The following is a 23,843-nucleotide window of genomic DNA, read 5'->3' on the forward strand; positions in this document are numbered from 1 at the left end:
GGGCGCATTTTGAAGCGAAAGACCTGGAGGGATGTGTCCATGCGTTCGCTTCGTAGACGCGGCTCCCTGAGGTCCCAAGCCCCAAGACTTCTTGCTACTCTTGCTCCTTAGACTCTCCAGGGGTGCAGGACCAACCTAGTCCTTTTCCACTTGTCTCCGCCCTCCGCGAACCCGGCTTAGGATTCTTTTTGCCTCCGCTTGCCGCGGGACTCCCGACTCCAAAAGTCCAGCTGGAGCCAGGGTTGCAAAATGCAGGAAAGTCCACGGCGTGACTGTTCGGATGCTCCCCAGGGAAGAGAGCAGTGCGTGGGCGGCCAGCGCGCCGGGTTGGGAGTGTAACTCTGTGGGAGCGCGGGGTTGGGACCAAGGGGCCACAGCCGCGGAGCGGGAGCCTGCCGAGGCTGCGCTCCAGCAGACTGCGCTGGGATGGCTCCCAACAGCTTTTATTTTCGAAACCTCAGTTTTCTTACTCGTGCACTCAGGACAATGCCTCTAAACTCTAGCTCGCTGGGGCACTTGAAGAATTAGCAAGCGGTGCAATTTGAATTATAAGTACAGGGCGAGCCTGTATATTGGACGTGAGGACCGGGATCATATCGTGCCTTTGAGTTCCGCAAGGCGGAACAGGCGGGTTAAATTCGAAATCAAGCTCGATCTGGCCCTGTGGGCGTCCCCAGCCCATTGCTGCAGGGCGGGAGGGGGCCCGCACGGGGTCGGGACTCACCCTTTTGCCAGGGACCTTGTGTGGGGGGCTTCCTCGAGTCTTAGAACCGCTTGCCGGTAGAGCAGGGAGGGGCCGCAGGGTCAGTGGGCAGGTCTTGGCGCCGGGCACCGGGATTTGAGGTGTATTTATTCTGTCGTGAGGAACAATTGGTGACTACTCCCCTGCTTGAACAGCAACCATGACTTACGTTTCACTAATTAGGTAGCTGATTTCAGCTCTTTAGGTCATTTCCTCATGTTTTGGATAGTGACTGTTTTTTCCCTTTGGGGGCTTTAAGGGCTGTGACCTCCTCCGTGTGTGCCCCCGTGCTGTACTGAAGTAGGGAGGCCCAGGAGGGAGACAGGGGGCCTTCTAGCGGCCTCCCTGTACTTCCCATTTTTCACAGTCGCACATTCACCTGCTGGAAACAGCTCCTCCTGTCTCTGCTTCCACATTCTCTCTCTCTCTGAACTTTTTTATTATGGAAATTTCCTACCGACAGAAATAGAGAGACGGATACAGTGGACACGGCCATTCTTTTGAAGCAAATCCCAGAAGTTGTTATCATTCAGTAGGTAATTATTTCAGCACCACACCTCCTTAATCCGCTAATCCCCTCCAGCTCTGATCCCTCACACCGGGCATTGGCCCACCTCTCCCCTCCACCCCACTCTGGGAAAGTCAACGAATGTTCTGGGCCCCTCCTTGTTTCACTCTTGTCCCTCAGAGAACAGCACCTTTACTCTCAAGTGTGAAATTTGGATGTGATAGCCAGGATCCCAGGCTGGCCTTCAGAGCCGGTTTAACAGCTATTGTGTTTGTGGTAGTGTTGTGTGTGGCACCTATCTGTCTGTCTGTCTGTCTGTCTATTTAGTGCAAGTTCCCAGCATTTCCTCTATATTATGATTGAAGTAGACTCTTGTGGATGAAACGCACCCTTCCCACCGCTGGGAGTCGTGGAACATGTCCCCCCCTTTTTTTTCACAGAAACAAATGAACTGCAGAGAGGGCAGGGAAAAACAAACAGAACAAACCAAAATAACATAACCTTCACTTTCTCTTCCTCCCACCCCCCTCAACCCCCCTGTAGTTTTTCTGCAGATTTGAGAATTTGTCTGATTAAGTAGTTGTCTGGATAATTAAATGCTTAATCTTTAAGTGCTGAAATATTTTGCCTAACCAATTGCATGGGTATTTCCTTGTTTTGGTGAAGGGAGCATATTGATTACATAGGTGTATTTCAAGTGGTTCTTGAAGCCTCAGGGTGCCGATTGATGGCCACTCACCCTGCGTGGAACTGAGAACTGAAGGCATGTAAGCCAGAAGAGACCCTGGAATTTCCGTTCTTGAAGATCTAATGGCACCTGGTTTTGGAGTTGTTTGCCTGCTTCTTCTAATAATGGCCAGACCTTGTGAAGTGTTTACTGTGTGCCAGGCGCTGGGCTGGGCACTGTCATATACCAACTCATTTAACACTCATCTCACCTGCAGATGAAAGCGCAGGAATCCAGAGTGGTGGAGCAGGATTCCGTCTAGGTTTGTTGACTTGGATTCTGCACTGTTAACCACTATGCTGGCTGACCTCCTAAGATCAGATCTCTGCCTTGTTTTGCAAAATTAACTACTGGACCAAAGCCTGAAGCAGCCTTCTCCCAAATGGCTTGCTGGCTCGGCAGAAGACTGGGGACAAGGTGTGTGGTGCTCTTGGCAGCCCCTCAGGTCTCACATGTGCACTGGGGCTTCACACGAGCATCTCCCTGATGGCTGGGTAGACAAAAGCCTTTCTTTTTGTGTGGTATGTTGTATTTCTGAATTGTCAGTAAAGGAAAATGTTATTTTAAAATGAATTTTTTGGACTAGGTAATAAATTTACGTGGTACCAAATTCAAAAGGTGCCAAAGGAGGATGAAGAATGGCCAGGGAGCCCTCCTCTCCTCCAGCTACAGCCCTTGTGGCCACCCCGGCGTCAACTCCTGCCACTTGTGTCTTGTGTGTCTTTTCAGTGGTTGTCTATATTTATATGTGTGTGTACATGTTTATTTTTTTTACATAATTGAGCCATAACATTTCTCACCCCCGACATAGTTTATATTTATTTGTTTATGGTCTTCTTCTGTCACTATCATACCAGCTTCTATTTTGTCTGCTGTTGTGTCCCCAGCACTTAGAACAGTGCCTGGCACATAGTGAGTGCTCAGTAAATATTTCTTGAAGTAAAACCACTCAATAAACTAGGAATAAAAGGATATTTAATCAACCTGATAAACGCTATCTACAGAAAACCACAACTAACATCATACTTAATGGTGACAGACTGAAAGCTTTACCCCTACAATCAGGAATAAGACAAGGATGTCTGTTCTCACCCCTTCTAATCAGCATTGTACTAGAGGTTCTACCCAGGGCAATTAGGCAAGAAAATGAAATCAAAGGCACCTAGATTGGGAAGGAAGAAGTAAAACATCTCTACTTGCTGATAACATAATCTTGTATATAGAAAATCCTAAGGAATCCACACACAAAACTGTTAGAACTGAAAAACAAGTTTAGCAAAGTTGTAGGATGCAAGAGCAATATACAAACATCAATTCAATTTCTATATGCTAACAATGAACATTGTGAAAACGAAATAAAGGAAAGCATCAAAAAATAAAATACATAGGAATAAATTTATGAAAAGAAGTACAAGAATTATACACTGAAAACTACAAAACATCCTGGAAAGAAATAAAAGAAGCCCTAAATAAATGGAAAGACATCCTATATTTATGGATTTGAAGACTTAATATGGTTAAGATGGCAATACTCCCCAAATTGACCTACAGATTTCATGCAATTCCTATCAAAATCTCAGGTACGTTTTTTGCAGAAATTCACAAGTTGATCTAAAATTCATATATAAATGCAAGTGACCCAGAATAGTGAAAACAATCTTGAAAAAGAACAAAGTTGAAGGACTTGTACTTCTCATAAAAGTAAAGTAAGTAAAATTTATATAAAGTTACAGTAATTAAGATAGTGTAGTATTGGCATAAGGATAGACACATAGACCAAGGGAGTAGAATTGTAAGTCCAGAAATAAACCCATATATCTATGGCTAATTGATTTTCAACATTATGCCGAGACTATCCAATAGAGGAAAGAATAGTCTCCTCAACAAATGATGTTGGGACAACTGGATAGCTACATGCAAAAAATGAAGTTGGACCCCTACCTCACACTGTATTCAGAAATTAACTCAAAATGGATCAAAGGCCTAAATAAAAGAGCTTAAAGTATAAAACTCTTAGAAGAAAGCATAAGCCCAAATCCTCAGAATCTTGGGTTGGCAATGATTTCTTATGACACTAAAAGTAAAAGCAATAATAACAACAAAAATAGACAAATTAGACTTCATCAAAATTAAAAACTTTTATGCTTCAAAGGATACCATCAAGAAAGTGAAAAAAAAAATGTGAAAGGACAACGCACCAAATGGGAGAAAACATGTGTTCATACAAAAACTTGTACACAAATATTCATAGCAGCATTATTTATAAGAGACCAAAAATGGCAACAACTCAAATGTTCATCAGTGAATGAATGAATAAACAAAATGTGGTATATCCTACAATGGACTATTATTCAGCCATAAAAAGGAATGAAGTTCAGACACATACTACAATATGGATACACCTTGAAGATATTATGCTAAGTGAAAGAAGCCAGACACAAAAGGCCACATATTGTATGATTCCATTTATGTGAAATGTCCAGAATAGGCAAATCTGTAGAGACAGAAAGTAGATTAGTGGTTGCCAGGGGCTGGGGCTGAGTGGATAGGGGAATGATTGATAACGGGTATGAGGTCTCTTTTTAGGATGAATGAAAATGTTCTAAAATTAGGATAATGGTTGCACAACTTTATGAATATACTAAACCTACTAAATTGTACACTTTAAAAGGGCGAGTTTTATGTTATGTGAATTATAGCTCAATAAAGCTGTTATAAAACAAAAAAAATCCATCCTGCACACAAAAAAATATTTGTTAAGTGAATGAAAGAATGAATCTATTCATATTGTATGTTCTTGAAAATGTATCTCAGAGTTTGTTCCATGTCAGTATTTATGAAGCACTAGATGAGTGTGCAAGAATTCTTTATTTTAAATACATGTTGATGGACATTTAAGTCACTTCTGATCTTTTGTTATTGCAGACAGTGCTGCACTGAATATCCTTACAGACAGGCCATTTCACAAAAGCATGGGTATTTATGAGATAAATTCCTAAAAGAGGAATTGCTAGGTCAAAGAGAGTTTACATTTTATTTTGTTTTTTTTATTTTTTCCCCCAAAGCGTGAGTAGATAGTTGTATGTCATAGCTGCACATCCTTCTAGTTGCTGCATGTGGGACGCAGCCCCAGCATGGCCAGAGAAATGGTGCATCAGTGCGCGCCCGGGATCCGAACCTGGGCCGCCAGCAGCGGAGCCCACGCACTTAACCGCTAAGCCACGGGGCCGGCCCTGAGAGTTTGCATTTTAAAGTGTGACCGATGTCGTCAAATTGCTGTCCATAAAGAAGTTTTCCAATTTACCCTCCTCAGCCACGTACCAGCGGGCCTGTTTCCTTACATCCTCACCCACACAGTGAGTTATCCAACCTTTTGATCTTGGCCAATCTGATTGATAAGGCTCAAATATCTCACTCTGATCTAAATTTGCATTTCTCTGTTTCTGAGAGAGGCTGGAAAGATCCTGTACATTCCTAGTATTCTCCGAAGCTCTGGAAGCTGTCCTAGGGTTGAGGACTGTAGAACTCACTGTGGGAACCAGAATCAGGGCTCGCCCTGCCAAGGAAGCTGCACGGAACCTCCAGAACAGGGTGTGAGTCATAGGTGAAATAGGTTTACCTTAATCACCAACGTCTGTTGGGCTCCTCCTCTGTGTGGGATGCTCTTCCAGGTTCCTGAGAGAGCTGGTTAGTCAGGAAGGCTCTCTTGGGGCTTGAAAGGTCATTAAACATCGAAAGTGCAGTTCTTCCATTGCTCATGCCAACCTTTGGATTAAGAAGCACATATTAAGAGTCTGGGAGAAATCAGTGGCCTGGTGTTACGTCTGCACACATCAAATGGGCACTGGTCAGGCTCACACAAACCACATCTAGTAAGATGAGTGGAAAACCTATGAAAAACAACCACAGCTTTATTTTGTGTTTTCTTTCAGGAACTGTCTATCTTGACCATGCAGGAGCCACATTGTTCCCTGAGAGCCAGCTCACAAACTTCACTAAAGATCTCACGGAAAATGTTTATGGTAAGAAAAACACACCAAAACTGATTTTTGCATTGAAATTAGTCAACTACATTCAGCTGATACATCTCTGCTTAATAAATGTTGGATTAATAGACGGACCGTGCTGAGCACGCAAAGCTGAATAAGCCCCACGTGAGAGGGGGTCTCCTAGGGTCATTCCCTATAACACACATGCTGCCAGGATGGGAAGACCTGGCTCGGGGACACACAGGTTACTTCCAGAATAAGGGGTCGGTGTCAGGAAAGGCACAAAGGTATGAAGGTGCTGTTCGGTGGTGGGATGACCCTGTGGGACTGGCACGTTGTGGAGGGTGGGGCGGCAGGAGGAACATTTATTCATTCATTCACTCCATGAATGTTTATTGAGCCACTGGTGTTCCGGCACGGTTGTGTAACGGGAAGAAAGTCAATACAGTCCCTGCCTTTGTGGACTATGGTCTAGTCAAGACAAGACCTTAATCAAGTGATTTCCAAATAAATGTGAATTACCACCTGTGTGACGGATATGAACAAAAGGCCCTGGTGCCATGGGGGTCTGTATCTGCAGAGTGACAGTGAGCTGGCAGTGTAGTGTCAGGGAAAACTTCCTTAGGAGTGAGGCGGATGCTGGAGGATGAGAAGGGATTCACCCAGAAAAGAGGAGGAGAAGGGCATTCCAGGCAGAGGGAAAAGCATGAGGCAAGACCCTGTAGTGGTTTCAGGAAGCAGCCCGGGAACACAGAGGGAGGGGAGGAGAGTGGAGGAGGTATGAATGGAGAGGCAGGTAGGCACCTTGTAGGTGCTCTGTAGAGCGCGATGTTTATTCTAGAAACAATGGGCAGTCATTGAGGGCATTAATCAACAGCACAATGTGATCAGGAGATAGCTTTAAAGGAAGCTGGAACTAATAGCAGCAGTAGCAGGTGTAGCGGTGGTGATGATCCAGCAATGAATGATATTTACCGAGCACTCACGACGCTTCAGGTGCTGCTCCAAATGCTTCCTCTGTATTATCTCTCTCTCCATCCTCATGACAAGCTTCTGTTATCAGATAAGCTAAGGTACGGGTTCTGTTATCACTCCTGTTTTACAGATGAGGAAAGCAGGTCCCTCTCAGAAAGGGTCGGTAAGTAACCTGAGGCCACACAGTCAGGAAGTGCTGGAGCTGGGGGAGCTGAGTCTCCAGGCCGTCTGGCTCAGGAGCACAAGCCCTCAGCCCCCACCAGCCTGCCTCGGTTCATGATGGTCCCCTAATGCCACACTAAGGCTCTGGGCAGCCAGCAGATGTTTAAATCTGGGAAACAGTCTCCAGGGAGGATGCCAGCGAGGGACTTTATCTCGATTTTAATCCATGATTTGCAAAGAGACCTGCAGTTCTCCCTCTTTCCCCTTTGCAAGAGTCATCACCTTGGGAAAGGTACTGGCCTGAGAGATGACAGAATTGAGACTGCAGGTGGTCCCAATGATGCGGGACTGAAAACCAGGGTAACGAAGGGCAACAAGGGTAAGCACCAAGTCCCACAGGTTGCTAGCTGATGTGGAAAAGGAACATTCGTAGCTTCAATGGCCAGACATCTCCTAGACCCTACAGTGTGGTTTGAAAAAACAAAAACAAAAAAGGCCAGACTGTGTTAATGGGCACATGTGGTCCTGCTCCTGAGAAATGCTGGTGCCCGGCCCTGCAGGTCAGGCCCTTCAAGGGTCTGTGTTCACGTCAGGGGACTGTGTTTTGAGGGAGGTAATGATACTCTGGGATACACACAGGGAGGGACACCAGGAGGGGAGAAAAACTAGAAATTGACAAGGGAAGGTTGAAATTGGGAGAGCCTTTTAGCCTTGAGAATGGGCGGCTAAGAGGAGACGTGACGGAGGAGGAGACGGATGTGTTTCTGCAGGAACGGTGCCAGGAGCAGGAGTGTGAACACAGGGCAACAGATGGGGACTTAGATTAAGTGGCATTCATGGCTCTGTCTCATGGTTAGGGGAAAGGGCAGCCTCCTGAGGTTGTGTATGGGTTTCCCTGGAGTTATTGAACAGAGCTGGGCTGACTACCTCTTGGGGAACTTGTAGAAAAGGTTCTTGCATTGGCCTGGCTGCCTCTGAGCTGGTTTCCAGTTCCAGAATGCTCTTCCTGGATCCCATCTTGTTTTACTAGTGAGGCAAGGGTTTTTGGGTTGTTTCTTTAACAGCTTTATTAAGTTAGATTTCACATATCATAAAATTCATCTATTTCAAGTGTACAATTCAATATTTTTAGTAACTTCACCAAGTGGTGCAACCATCACCATAGATCAGTTAGAACATTTTCATTCCCCCGATAAAATCTCTGATGCTGATTTACTGTTCATCCCCATTGCCCGCCCCCAGCCCCAGGCAACCGCTAATCTACTACTTTCTGTATCTCTACGATTGCATTTGCCGGACATTTCATGCAAATGGAATCGTATAGTATGTGAACTTGTGTGTCTGATGTCTTTCACTTAGCATGTTTTTGAGGTTCATTCATGACATAGCCAGTAGTTTCTCCCTTTTTATTGCTGAATAATTTCCCATTGTATGGATATTCCACATTTTGTCTATGTGTTCACCAGCTCATGGGCATTTCTCTTGTTCCCGGAGTTTGGCTTTACGAATAAAGCTGCTCTGAACATCCATGTGCATGAATCTTTGTGTGCACATGTGTTTTCATTTCTCTTGAGTATATAGGAGTGGCATTGTTGGCTCATGTAGTAGTTTTATGCTTAACTTTTTGAGGGAGAGGGTTTTGGAGGAATATAAAAGGAGACACCATAAGTAGTGACTCGATGGCTTTGTCTTTGTAACCTGCCAGGCAACCCTCACAGCCAGAACATCAGCAGCAAGCTCACCCATGACACCGTGGAGCAGGTGCGCTACAGGTGAGTGGCAGAGGTGCCAGCCTGACTGGATACTTCTAAGGATAGACTTCCTTCCTACCATCTGCCTGCATCCCTCAAAGGTTCTGAGCTGGTTTCAGGAAGATCACATTCAGCTACATGGCCACACATGCACAATGGTAAACATCAGGGGCAGGGGATGGGAAGGTGAGAGTGAGGAGGTGCAGGGCGGACAGAAGCGTAGGTTGGTGGCTCTGAGGTATGCACAGCTGTTGTGTGTGGCTCTGGGTGGTTGGGGCCAGAGTGACAAGAAGTGAGCCAGGTTTCTAAGTCTTTTTTCAGAGAGAAGAAAAACAGTTCCTTTGGTTTTTCTTTTCATGTTTCATTAGACATCTTGTTTTATTCATCTTTTTCCCCTCCTTTTTACTAATATTTGCATGTTAAACAGTTCTTTATATTTTTCCACATGTAATAATTAGTTTTTGGTGAATAATTTCCAGGTGGTTACTTGAATCAATACAATTTCAAATTATTTCCAATTTGAAAGTCATACTGGGTTGCCAATATTAAAAGCAACGTGAAACAAGTCAATGACTTGACACTTGTTATGACAGAGCTGCATAGTAGACCAAGGAGCAGGGGGTGTCAGCTAAGATTAAGGTCGTTGTGGATTTTTGTCTTATCCAGGTGGGGTGGGGACTTGGGAGGCAAGGTGATTTTGCCAGTTTGAACCTCTTTGTCATCTCTTCCCACAATTTCCTCTGCCCCTGCCCTAATTTCACAAGTGTGGCAAAGCCTGTCTGGGTTTTTTCTAGCTGTTAAGGTAGAAAGAGGTCATATTTAGTAGAACTACAACTACCTCCAAACATTTAACACTGGTGGGAGACCAAGGAGTTGCCTTGATGCTGTGCTTCTTCCAGGATCCTGGCGCACTTCCACACCTCCCCAGAGGATTACAGTGTGATTTTCACGGCCGGGAGCACGGCTGCTCTTAAACTGGTGGCAGAGGCCTTCCCGTGGGTGTCCCCGGGCCCGGAGAGCAGCGGGAGTCGGTTCTGTTACCTCACCGACAGCCATACATCTGTGGTGGGCATGAGGAAGGTCACCATGGCCATGAACGTCACTTGCATCCCGGTCAGGCCAGAGGACGTGTGGTTGGCGGAGAAACAGGGTACTGCCGCCAGCGACCCCGACTGCCAGCTTCCGCATCTCTTCTGTTACCCAGCTCAGAGTAACTTTTCCGGAACCAGATACCCCCTGTCTTGGATAGGAGAGCTCAAGTCCGGGCAGATGTGCCCTGTGAGCGTTCCTGGGAAGTGGTTCGTGCTGCTCGATGCAGCCTCCCATGTGAGCACCTCACCTTTGGACCTGTCGGTTCACCAGGCCGACTTTGTCCCCCTCTCCTTCTATAAGATCTTCGGATTCCCCACTGGCCTGGGCGCTCTGCTGGTGAATAATCGTGTGGCTCCTCTGCTGAGGAAAACCTACTTTGGCGGAGGCACAGCGGCTGCCTACCTTGCAGGAGAAGACTTCTATGTCCCCAGGCAGTCGATGGTTGAAAGGTAACCTTGCCAGGGGAGTGGCTGGCAGGGGTTCAGCAAGGCCAGGTCTGGCATGTGCCACCTGTAGAATTGTGCAAGGAACGGGGCTGGGCCACCAGGGTCAAGGGAGTTGGCCGTTGCTGGCAGGCATGGAGGCTGGTGGCAGGGCTCAGGTCTGGGGGGCAGAGGTCAGTTATGATATGCCACAGGTGGCTCAGTGAACTCTGCCCCCATTTGTGGGCTTCTCCACAGTATGGGAGGACAAGGGCCTGCAGGTAAGGACTGCAAGCAGAAAAGGTGACAGGCTCTCAAGGACTAAGGAGGAAGGGCTGCCAGGCCTTTGCCTAGAGCACTGACAAAGGCAGCAGCAATTAAAAAACAGTGACTTAAAGAGATGGCACCATTTGAACAAGTGTGCATACATGTTGACAGCATAGCCAGTTCTTCAGCAGCTAGAATCAGCTCAGCTTGGCATCTAGTTAGCAAGAGGAATCAATTAAATCAGAGGCCATCAGACTTGTGGGGCGCCATTAACAACAGCCTCTGTGAGCCCCGCTGTGAGTTACTAAGGAAGTTTGAGGGCAGGCAGCTACTTCCCCTCAAATGACGTAGACCTCTGCCCCAGTTTGTTGGTCTAAAAAAACAACAAACCAACCCTGCCCCAGGGTGCAGGGGCAGGCAGTGTGAGTCATGCCTGGGGATCTCCCAAATGGCAATGGCTGTGACCCATAGATTGAATGTGTGAGAAGGCGAAAATGGCAGCTGAGCTAGGGTTCTGATGGGTCCAACAGCAGGGGATACTATGGGGTTGGGGCAGGGAGCTAGTCACCCTGCTGGTGCCTGAGGAGGCCTAGGGCTGGATGGGAAGGTGGGTCAGATCCCCCACAGACCCAGGTGCAGAGAGGGTCCTACAGATAGGAGCATGGCCTTGGCAGTAGAGTCATTGGTCAAACACGTAGGCCCCAAAGCTAGATCACTGGGGAGTGAATCCTGGCTCCACAGCACACCAGCTATGGGAACAGGGGCATGTGACTTGATCTCTGCACCTCATGTTTTTCCTATCAAGTGGGTGTCTAAAAGGAAGCGATTCTTTAGAGCTAATATAGGTGAAGCACCAAGATGGAGCTGGCATCAATACGTTATGAGGCTATTTGATGTCTCTTTTATTTAGGACTTCTCCATGGTTGGGGGATTCTAAAATAGGAATGATAATGTAAAACCTTTTGAATCCAAGTATGATAATATAGCATGTAATATAACCGAGTATGAAAAGAATGACAGGCGCAACATCATATATATTAAAGGCAGAACAAACTGACAACCCAAAATTTATTGAGCCAATAGGGCACCTGAAGGCCAAGAGAAGTGGGGCAGCTCATTACAGGCTGGGCATAGGTGGGCTGGGCTGCACAGACCTCATTCCCTCCATTTAGGTTGGTTGCTTTATAGCAGATGCTGCACCAAGATTCCCAGAAAGCTGAATGTATTTACCATTAGAAGCCTAATTTTTTTCTTGTGAACTTAGGACTAGAACTCAAGAGATTTAATACCCAGCCCTGGGGTAAAAGGGCACATTTGTATGGTGATGGATGGCAACTAAACTTTTGGTGGTGAACACGACGTACTCCATACAGAAGTGAAAATACAATGATTACACCTGAAGTTTATATAATGTTATAAACCAATGTTACCTCAGTTAAAAAAAATACCCAACCCAAATGTTTCTTGAACATGTACCTGGACCATGTTCTTAGTCTTTTCAATCTTATAACCCAATGAGATACAACCTTTGATGGAAACAAAAAACTTCCCTTTCCCCCAAGAGTCTATTAATGATTAATTAATAAATAATTTTTATTATTATTGAATAATCAATAACTTAAGACATTATTGGCTAATAATGTTTAACTTATTAAAGATTAATTATTTACTAATTCATTAGTGGTTAATTAAAGATTTATTCATTGATTCATTATTAATTCTGTACGTCTATTAATTACCATTAGTTTTATAAGGAAATGAACATTGCAGTAACAATATTTTGAGTGAATCTGACCCCTAGAATATTAAAAGTACAGAACACAATATTTCCATTGAAAGTGTCAACTTGCATTAGACTGCTGTTTGTCACCATCCTTCATCCTGATGCTTGCTGAAGCCACCTCACTGTGGCCCAGCTTCCCCCTCGCTCCTGCAGCAGCCAGAGGTGTCTTGTCAAAGCCTAGGTCCCATCCTGTCACTCCTCTCTCTGCTCAGAGCCCTTGAGCTCCCTGTTATCTCACCCAGGGTAGAAATTCTCTGACTGTATTCCCTACTACTCTCCGCCCTGTTGGCTCACGCGCTCCCAGCCCCACTGATGTCCTTGGTGTTCGGCAGTGTGCCAGGCTCCTCCTGCTCAGGAAGTTTGCTGCACCCTCTCTCTGGAACCCTGTTTCCCTCTGAAACTGTGAACTTAGCTATTTCAAAATGATTGGTTTCCCTTGCTTCCTTACTTCCACTTGGTCTCTGCTCAAATGATCTCCCTCAGAGGGGACCTCCCCTGACCATCTTGTCTAAGGCAGCTGCCAGCTCTTCTGCATATGCATCTTTATTGCACTTGTCACTACCTGGCATGTTGCTTATTTGGTTCCTCTGTGAGTTTGTTCCTTGTCTCTGTGGCCTCAGGAGAACAGAAGCACTGTGAGGGCAGGGATTTACCCATCATGTTCACTGCTAGATCCTTAGCACCTAGAAAAGTGCCCGGCATTCAGTACGCGGACAATAAAAATTTGATGAGTATTTTGACTACATGCATAATTATAAAATGCAAACAAAATGAACACCTTGATAATCCAGAAAGCGCACATCTACTGTATTGAGAGCCTCGTAATTTTTACCAAAGCCTGTGGTTCTGTAGGCTTTGGAATCATGGACTCTTATTAAGAACCTCCTAGCTGCACAATTGATCACACTGAATTGATGCCGTCAATGGTCCTCTCTTGGGGTCAAGGGCAGCATTTCAAGAGCCCACAGCACTTGAGGTTTTGCCGAGTCCAAAGTCTTCCTGGGGGCAACGTAGCATTTCTCAAGGTGGTGACTGTCTTTGAGGGCCCTTTATCGCCACTGCTGTCCCACCCTGAGAAAGCTGCAGAGCAGGTCAGGGCCAGAGGTAGCCCAGTGTGTCTTGGTGTGCAAAGCCCTCTGTCCGAGGGGGAGAGCAGTGTTTTATAAGGCAGCAGAGGGAAGGTATTCATAGATTATGACTGAGCCTAAAATCAAAACCTTGTTACATACTATAAAATGCGCATGGAGATGCTGGCCGCAGCTTGACCTTGTTCCCCTCCCCCTGGTTACAGGTTTGAAGATGGCACTATTTCATTCCTTGACATAATAGCACTGAAACATGGATTTGATGCCCTAGAGCGCCTCACAGGTCAGTGGACGTTTTTATCCATGTGAAATTTGCTCCTGTTGCCCATGACCTTGAGGGAGCCCTGGCACAGGTGTGATTCAGATGAAGGAGCTAGAGTCTGTGCAAGTGAACGGCACAGGGCAGTTATACGCTGAATGTAGTTGAAGCTGATTCCAAAGAACTTCAGAATGACTTCTGAGGCAAGAGCAAGTGACTGAGGCTTTTTTTTGGTCAGTAAAAAGAACGTTTTAACAGGTAACAGACTTTCCAAATCAGGAGATGAATAGCTTCACAGAAGCAGAGGAGCCATCCTTGGTCCTTGCACTGGGAATGGTTACAGATCCTGAGACCTTATTCAGCTCTTACCTTGCTGGGTCCTCCCATGCGGGAGCTATATGACAAGCCCACTTTGCCTACGAAGGAGCTTATGCTCAGAGAGGTTAAATGCCTTCCTCAGGGCCAGGGAGCTGATACCTGGGAGGGCTAGGATTTAAACCTAGGCAATACTAACACCTAGCCCTGTGCGCCCAGCCACTGTCTCTGCTGCTGGCCTGTGCAATGACACATGTTTTCCTTCCCTACAAGTGCTTGAGGTGTGTGAGCAGGTGGAGGGCTGCTACCACAGGCTGACATACAGATAGATGTCACTTCCCATCTTACGGGGCTTGAGACAAAGGTGCATGACTGGAAGAACCTCTGTCTGGTGAGCCAGGCATCCACCATCCAGCTGTGCTTCTGGGTGCTCCTTCCAGAGGCTGAGCTTCTAGAACTGGGTTGCACTGCTTGTACCGTCCATATGGAGATGGGGTTGTGGTGAACCGGGGACATGACTTAGCAGTTAGGCAGTCCTTTCTCTCTCTATTTCATCACAATAATGAGATCCTTAGGTTTCTCAGCCTTAGCCCAACACTGGGGCAGACAGGATTCATGGGGCCCGCCCGGTGGCATTGTGGTTGGGTTCACGTGCTCCACTTCAGCGGCCCTGGGTTTGCAGGTTCGGATCCCTGGCGCAGACCTATGCACCACTCGTCAAGCCATGCTGTGGTGGTGTCCCATGTAAAGTAGAGGAAGATGGGCATGGATGTTAGCCCAGGGCCAATCTTCCTCAGCAAAAAAAGAGGAGGATTGGCATCGGATGTTAGCTCAGGGCTGGTCTTCCTCACACACAAAAACATAAAATAAAAATAAAGAAAAAGCTGTACATTTTTGCAATCTGTTACCAATTAACAGGTCTCAATTATCTCAACACTTAAGTAGCATTTAAAAAAAAAAAAAAGAGGCGGACAAGAATGCCAATGGAAATATTCCACAGAAACAGCAATGGTAAACTGTGGTTCAGTACTAAAGACTAAACGTGTATCGTATGGAGTGTACCATACAATATTTACAAGTATTTAAAATCATTAATATGAGGTCCAAGTTTGCCACTTGTAAAGATCTCATTTTCTTAAAAATGAGTGAGTGAATTTTATGTAAAGTTTATGATTCTCCTTGACATTTCATAATTGTTTTTGAGGTGGAATGGAGAATATCAAGCAGCACACCTTTACCCTGGCCCAGTACACCTACACTGCCCTGTCCGCTCTCCGGTACCCCAACGGAGCCCCCGTGGCACGGATTTACAGCGACACTGAGTTCAGCAGCCCTGAGGTTCAGGGTCCAATCATCAATTTTAATGTGCTCGACGACAATGGGAACATCATTGGTTACTCCGAGGTGGGTTTTCTTGTCATCTTGCTGGCTTCACAACAGAATTGCTCTCCTCTGGAACTCTGCAGACTTTCTCAGCACTGAAATTTGCAGTCAAGGCCTCCAGGCTCTTGCAGTAGCTGTGATGAAGCTGGTGTGTGTTGGAGAGGCCACTGGCCCTTCCTCAGAGGCTCTTGACGTTCATTTACGCAAAGTTGTAACAAGCATGGCTGTTTAGTTTTTCAGTCCTCTTTATGCAGCCAGAAATGGTCAATTTCAAGCGGGAAGAGAGCAGATAGTGGTTTGCAGGTTCGGAACTACTTGGGTTCTTCAAACAAAATCCACTTCTCAAGGAATCACGTTTCCCCCCCTCTTCTGAATAGCCATAAACTTTCTGAGGAACAAACTTGAAAATATTCTCCTGAGGGAAATGCCGGTTCTCACTGGTGTTTAGGGGCAGACGCTGTACAACCACAGGTTGTCTCTTGGGTGGGTTGACTGTGAAGACCCCTCACTGCCCCTCAGTTATACACCAGGAGAAATGGCCCCGACACCACCCAGAAGCATACAATTTTAAATGTTTTTTTTTGGAAGGAGGGTGGAAAATGCATTGGGGGCAAAATGTTTGCCTTCTTAAATGTGTTATTCTAGGTAATTGGTAAAATAAGTTTCATTCTTGAACCTAAAATAAGTTTGTATTTCCTGAGGGGTGTGGAAGAGGGCAGACAAGTGACCATGAAGTGTGCTGTGGCAGGCGGAGCGGGGAGAGAATTCCTCATTTGCCCTGAGAAGCCTCAAAGAGGAGGACCCACCCAGGGAGAGAAAGCTGCCTGTCTAGGTGCCTCATTGACTTTACCAGGACTCTTTTTCCCTGAGGCTGGACACAGGATGAGATTCTCCCTCTGTGTGTTTGTAGAGGAAGTTCGTCACATGAGTGGAGTGTGTAGCTGAGGCTTGGCCAGCTGTGCCGGTTCAGGAATGTCCAGCTTTCGTTTTCCTAGGCTTTCAGAACGTCCAGCTTTCGTTTTCCTCAGTGTGGGAAGGATCAGATGGCGTCGTGGCTGGGTTTGGCTGTCTCTTTTTCAGGGGATGTCTAAAAGAATTTAGCCTTCTATGAGACTTGGAGTTCTTGTTTTTGGTATCCAAGCCTCCTAATTTCATTCTTCCCGCTGGTGGAAGTCACTCTGCACAGTGGTGAAGAGTGGGGTTCAGATTCTGACTGCCTCTTGCTGGCTCTGTGAGCTTGGGCAAGTTAATGTCAGCTCTCCGAGTCTCTATGAAATGAGGATAACAGTGTACCAGGCTGATAGTGTTGTTAAGAGGATTAAATGAGATACAATATATAATCCCTTAGCATGGAGTCCCGTATGAAGCAGGTGCTCAATAAATATTGAGCATAAAGGCTCCTGGACGGGGAGGTTCTGGTGCTGCGCTATGGTTGCTGGTTTCTGCCCTCCCTGGATGCAGTGCTCATCCTGCCGCAGCAACCACTTCCTTCACCTGGCTGGGCACAGGCCAGGCCCCTGTGGGATTCTGCAGAGCTCACGGTGAGAGGACACTGAGTCCGATGGGAAATTAGGATGAAGGGTAAGTGTGACCACAACAGCCTCTTCCACCTACATCCTCTTCTAGGTGGGGTCTCTGTCTCTTCCCATTGAATCTTGGTGGGTTTGTGACTCGCTCATAACCAACAGAATGCCACAGAAGGTGACAGTGCATGGCTTTTGAGGCTAAGTCAGAAAAGACGAGTCAGCCTCAACATTGTTTCCTGGGACACTTGCTTTTGGAGCCCCGAGTTACAATGTAAGAAGTTCTACCCTGAGTCTGCCATGCTGTGAGCAAGCCCAGAGCAGGCACTGCAGAGCAGGCACTGCGGTGGCAGTCCTGTTTCGAGCCCTCCCGGCTGGGGAGTCAAAAACACACGTAAATAAGTGCCTCTCCAGATGGTTCCAACTCCCAGATGCCACATCACTCCCAGCCTTGGAGTCTTCTCAGCTGGGACTTGAGAAATCATGGAACAGAGTCAAGTCATTTCCTCTGTGCTCTTTCTGAATTCCTGACCATCTGTAGCTGTGAGCACAATAAAATGGTTACTGTTTTATTCCACCAAGTTTAGGTGGCTTGTTTTGCAGCAATGGTAACAGGAACAGAATACGAGGTGGGTGGGGGAAAAAGGTGGACATGGGAGACTTCTAATTCAGCTTGGCAGGAGTTGGGCTGGGGCAGTGAGGGGGCTTCCCTAGGAGCTGCCCTTTGAATGGAGACCATGTGACTCTGGAGGTGGAGTTGGTCAGACCCAGTGGTGCTGCCAGGTCTCACCTCAGAGAGCCAGGGAACTCTTGAATTTCATTAGCAGGCTTCCACGTCACTGAGCTATTCGCCAAGGGTAAAGGAGCAGAGTTGTTTTCCTGAGGCCTCGAAGTTCAACCCAGAGAATGGCTTCTTCTCACTGGGACAGTCTAAGGGAGATGGCTAGAGTGAAGACAGCCATGGCCTTGACAAGGGGACGTGGGAGGTACCATTGCTGCACTGCCCAGCTGGGAGCCCAGGCTGACTGCGTGATGACCTGTGGTCTGCAGAGGGCGCCGTACTCCTCATGGCTGCCTCTGGCCATCCCACATGTGACTTTCCAGGGAGAAACCTTGCAAAGGCTTACCCAGCTGGGCCAGATGTGTTTGTTTCCCTGAATGCAACTAGGTGACTCCCCCAAGTTTAGCCTGAATCACCTGGGCTGAAGACCCTCACTGGGCCCCCAGGTCCTTGGGGTAATGGAGTCCTTTACCCAGAGCTGGAGGGGCTGGGACAAATATCCCCTGCGCTAGCCCTGCCTTTGTGGCTTTAATTGCTAATCACGTCCACACTCCAGGGGAGAGGAGCCTTGGAAAGAGGAAAGAGCCTTGGAAAGAAGAAAGAGCCTTGGAACTTCTGGACTGAACACCAATTCCATGATTCGACCCAAAGTTAGGGACATGATGAAAAGCAAATCAGTAGCACACAGCGTCAACACAGTAATGTTTGTAGTCCAGGCTGTGAGCCAAAGTGGGGATGCTTTGTGATCAACCCTGAGGAAGAGGATGCCAAGGAGCTGCCCCACGGCCCAGCCTCACTCAGATTTTATTCTTGTGAATCTCACTTGAAACATATGGGCTCTTTTTTAAAAAAATTAATTTATTTATTAAAATGTTTTTCACTGAGGGGGCCGGCCCGGTGGCGTAGCAGTTAAGTTCGCACGCTCTGCTTTGGTGGCCCAGAGTTCGCAGGTTCGGATCCTAGGCGCGGACCGATGTACCGCTTGTCAAGCCATGCTGCAGCGGCGTCACATATAAAGTAGAGGAAGATGGGAACCGATGTTAGCCCAGGGCCAATCTTCCTCAGCAAAAAGAGGAGGATTGGCATCAGATGTTAGCTCAGGGCTAATCTTCCTCACACACACAAAAAAACTTTTTTTAATTGAGATATAATTGACATATAACATTGTATTAGTTTCAGGTGTACAACATAATGATTTGATATATATATATAGTGAAATGATTACTACAATAAGTTTAGTTAACATCCATCACCACACATAGTTAAAAAATTTTTTTTCTTGTGATGACAACTTTTAAGATTTCCTCTCTTAGCAACTTGCGAATATGCAGTACGATATTATTAACTATAGTCACCATGCTATACGTTACATCCCCAGGACTTATCTTATAACTAGAAGTTTGTACCTTTTGACCACCTTCACCTGTTTCACCCACCCCTTCCCCCCGCCCCCACCTCTGGCAACCACCAATCTATTCTCTGTATCTATGAGTTTGATTTTCTGTTTTTAGACTCCACATATAAGTAATATCATACAGTATTTGTCTTTCTCTGTCTGACTTATTTCACTTAGCATAATGCCCTTTAGGTGCATCCATGTTGTTATAAATGGCAAGATTTTCTTCTTTTTTATGGCTGAATAATATTCCGTTGTGTATATATACCAAGTTTTCTTTATCCATTCATCCTTCGATGGATACTTAGGTTGTTTCCATGTCTTGGCTATTGTAAATAATGCTGCAATGAATATGGGGGTGCAGATATCTTTTCAAGATAGTGATTTCATTTCCTTCGGATAAATACCCAGAAGTGGAATTGCTGGACTGTGTGGTAGTTCTCTTTTTAATTTTTTTTTTTTTTGTGAGGAAGATCAGCCCTGAGCTAACATCCGTGCCAATCCTCCTCTTTTTGCTGAGGAAGACTGGCCCTGAGCTAACATCCCTACCGATCTCCCTCCACCTTATGTGGGATGCCGCGACAGCATGGCCTGACAAGCGGTGCGTCGGTGCGCCCCCGGGGTCTGAACCTGGGCCGCCAGCAGCAAAGTGCGTGCACTTAACCACTACGCCACGGGGCCGGCCCTCTATTTTAAATTTTTTTTTTTTTATAATTTTATGTAAACTTTTATTTTATTTTTTCCCCCAAAGCCCCAGTAGATAGTTGTATGTCATAGCTGCACATCCTTCTAGCTGCTGTATGTGGGACGCAGCCTCAGCATGGCCAGACAAGTGGTACATTGGTGCACACCCAGGATCCGAACCCGGGCGCCAGCAGCAGAGTGTGCGCACTTAACCGCTAAGCCATGGGGCCGGCCCTATTTTAAATTTTTTGAGGAACCTCCATACTGTTTTCCATACTGGCTGCGTCAATTTACATTCCCACCAACAATGCACAAGGGGTCTCTTTTCTCCACATCCTTGTCATTTGTTGTCTTTTTGAAGATAGCTGTTCTAACAGGTGTGAGGCGATATCTCTTGTGGTTTTGATTTGCGTTTCCCTGATGAATACTGATGTTATGCACCTTTTCATATACCTGTTGGCCATCTGTATGTCTTCCTTGGAAAGAGGTCTATTCAGATCTTCTGCCCATTTTTTAATTGGATTGTTTGTTTTACACGTGAGCTCTTAACTTGGAATTTGGCCTGAATTTGATATTTTCATTTTTCTCAGGCATACATCCATAACCCAACTGGATAAACTTTTATTATCAGGAACATTTTATAAAATGTGCTTAGTAAACCCATGATAGATCATGGCACTTTAGAGTAAAATCCCAAGCTCATATTTTCATTTTATTGTTAAGAAAGAGAGGTCCAAATATTGATCTGAAACTCTCTCCCAGGCTGTCAGAGTAAAACTTGAGGTTCCTAACACTGGTTCCATGTCATATTAAACCTGCAGGTGGATAAAATGGCCAGTCTTTACAACATCCATGTGCGGACTGGCTGCTTCTGTAACACTGGGGCCTGCCAGAGGCATCTGGGGATAAGCAACGAGATGGTCAAGAAGCATCATCAGGTTGGTACTGGACCCTGTGGTCCAAACACTGGTCAGCAGGACCCAGTGGCGGCACCTCCAGCTACACTGGAGGCTGGCCATATGTCTGGGGTCAGAGCTGGTTCTGTGGGCTCCTTTCTCTGAGCCCACCCTATGGATGTGCAAAGGAAAAGGGGTCAACAAATATAGAAAATGCTTCAAGATAGTATCTCTATGGCAGTCATTTTTTACTTTGAGGGTAAAAATTTAAAGGCACAAGAGGGGTTTTAAGAGGGGGCAAGCCTATTGGGAATGTGCTCCTACATGCAGAGGGCCCTTAACTAGTTCAGTCCTACCAGAGTAAAATCGGGTTAGTTAGCTCATCTCTGGGCTGGGTGAGGAGAGGAACACTTCCAGGGGGCATTCTGCATCTCTTGGAATCCCCTCCCTCCTCCCTCTCCCCTGGGCTGAGGTTTTTCACTTCAGGGTACAGCCTGTTTTGAGCCATTTTATAAGAATAGTTTGAGTGGCAGAGAGCCCTTAATTATTTCAGAATAGTTTCTAACGAGTTTATTTTGGTTGCCACTAAATATTTTAAATACTAGATCTCAACCAACCATGAACTGGGTTTTATTTAAAAAGAGAGAAAGGGAGGCTCAGAACACGAACAGATGCAGTTCCAGAGATAATATTTGATCCTGTGGAATGCCGTGGCCCATCTCTTTGGGTGGCTGACCTGGGTTCAGCGCTGGGGGAGGTAGGCAGCCGGAGCGACGACCAATACCGGGCAGCCGGGTTGGGAGAGACTTGGGGACCTCTTGCTTTCTTTCCCCACCTCCTGGCAGGGGCACTCACACTGCCTTTGGCTTTCATAGTGGCCTCGGGCTGGTCATTCCTGGGGCAGCATCTCTGTCTCACCCTCCTGTCAAAGGGCAGCTATCAGAGAAGCAGGCCTCCCTTTGGTTCTGAGAGAGGCTGAAGGGAGTGGCCAGCAGGCGTTTCTCCCATCTCAGCCCTGAGTAGACCGAGAAGCTGAACCATCTGTGCTTCTGAAACTTTGGTCTGTCTTTTGACGCCTCTGTGGTTGGCACTGTGTGCAGCTCTGGGTAATGCTTTCATGAAGTATTTCTTTTACCTTTTAATGACCCTTTAAGATTGGGATTGACCCCAATTTACAGTTGAGGAAAGTGAGGCCCAGAAATTGAGTCCCTGCTCTTGGGGAACTACGCCTCAGGCACACAGCCCATGTTAGAGCTGCAGTTCTCTTTTCAAAAAAAAAAAAACAAACAAAATTTGTTTTACATTACAAAATTAACAAAATTTGTTTTACAAAACCGTTTCCAATTTCATGAGGAATTAGTCACTCTGGCTGACTTATTTCCCTTTTAATTCTAGGCTGGTCACGTCTGTGGAGACAATGTGGACCTCATAGATGGGCAGCCGACAGGATCTGTGAGGATTTCATTTGGATACATGTCTACCCTGGAGGATGCCCAGGCCTTTCTCAGGTTCATCATAGCAACCCGACTGTGCCCATCTGATGGCCAGCATCTCCTTCAGGCCACCCCCGGGGAGCCTGCAGCCCTGCTAGCAGAGAGCGAGGCTGAGAACGCTGTGCCTGCCACCGTGGACAGACGTAGTCCTTCACCTCAGGAAGATGCTTCCTCAGACTCTGGGATTTGGAACGACTTGCCCATTGCTGTGGATGCTGGGGGTTTGCACCCACCTCTGCTGGAGGTCACCAGGACCCAGCAGACCCCTTCAGAGAAAGCTGCAGGAGTCCCGGATGGGGGCCTAGGGCCACATGTTGTCACCAACCTTTACCTCTACCCGATCAAATCTTGTGCTGCGTTTGAGGTAAGGGTTTTAATGGCAGCACAGAGACTGCTTCTTTTTTGTTTACATTACAATGTTTTTTGATAAAGTGAAGAATAAAGTATAGAAAGTGAAGAAAAGCATGGAGAAAATCAAAATCACATTCAGGGTATTGTGACATATAAAGAGTCGTTCTCCTGCTTTTCTCAGTCTTGGCTGACTTTTGAACATGGCTTTGCTTACAGGGACCCCTGAGCGGACCCTGTTTCTGAGAGGTGAACACCTAGTTACTGTTAATAATTATGGGTGTAACTTTCACTGAATGTGTGTGCTAGCTCCCTGCCGAAGCATTTTACGTGCTTTGTTTCATTCAATCCTTAAACAATAATATGAGGTGCACGGTAATATCATCCCCATTTTGTAGACATGGAGCCTGAGGGTTATTGAGGTTAAGCACTTTGCCCAGGTCACCCAGCAATAAATGGTATAGCAGGGATTTCAACCGGGGTCTGCTGACTCCTTGGGTCTACACTCTTATGTGACGTGTTCTGCTCAGGCCTCCCTGTGGAAGTGAACTATGTTATGTCTTGAAATGTGCTGGCCTGGCGGTTGCCTGAGCTGGGAGACTGGAGTGCCTGCCTTGGCCAGCCAGTCCTGACCCCGCTGCTGTGGCCAAACTGAGGCTATCTTTCTATAATCTGTGTGTCCCAAATCCCAGGTGAAGGTCCCAGACTCCTGAGGCTCTGGGATGATAGGCTCTTTGACTCCTGGTCAGACATAGCATGGTCAGGGCTGTTTGTCACCTGCATTTCAGGGTGGTCCCACAGGAGCCTGTCCTCCAGTCTGAGGCCAGAAACAAGCACGTTCACCCCTACTCCTGAATGGAGGCAGGTGAGGAGTCCATGTTTTCCTTGTGTATCAGGACTCTATTTTCACAGATGGGTCAAGTTCCATAGGATAGCCACATCGCACAGATAGCACGGGCAGGAATTAGTGTCCCATTTTACAGACGAGGACACTGAGACTCAGTAAGGTTTCATGTTTTGCTATAGGCCTCCCATCCATCTGCTCATTCAAAAACCACATCCTGAGCACCTGCTACCTGCCAGGCCCTGGCCAGCACCTCGTGTACAGTGATGAGCAAAATGGAAGTGGTTCTTTCACTTGGGGACTGCAGTGTTTCAGAAGGGAAACAGACACAAGATCAAACATCACCCAAGGGAATAGAAACACCCAGGTGATAAGGGCCAAGAAGGCAAGAGGTGGGGTATGCCAGATGGAAGTCTGG

General features: G+C 46.5%; 1 protein-coding gene across 1 annotated transcript in view; it reads left to right on the forward strand.

Annotated features, from left to right (window-relative positions):
* The window catches only part of MOCOS (molybdenum cofactor sulfurase), a 54,630-nt gene that overhangs the window by 384 nt on the left and 30,403 nt on the right, over positions 1-23,843 (forward strand). Inside the window, exons 2-8 of the mRNA XM_004422470.3 lie at positions 5,910-5,999; positions 8,809-8,875; positions 9,754-10,395; positions 13,710-13,786; positions 15,282-15,481; positions 20,666-20,782; positions 22,136-22,597. Coding sequence (XP_004422527.1) covers positions 5,910-5,999; positions 8,809-8,875; positions 9,754-10,395; positions 13,710-13,786; positions 15,282-15,481; positions 20,666-20,782; positions 22,136-22,597 — 1,655 coding nt within the window. The remainder of the gene's footprint in view (positions 1-5,909; positions 6,000-8,808; positions 8,876-9,753; positions 10,396-13,709; positions 13,787-15,281; positions 15,482-20,665; positions 20,783-22,135; positions 22,598-23,843) is intronic.

The sequence above is a fragment of the Ceratotherium simum genome, chromosome 14 (genome assembly GCF_057802395.1).
Source record: "Ceratotherium simum simum isolate JZ-2026a chromosome 14, ASM5780239v1, whole genome shotgun sequence".
NCBI classification, from domain to species: Eukaryota; Metazoa; Chordata; class Mammalia; order Perissodactyla; family Rhinocerotidae; genus Ceratotherium; species Ceratotherium simum.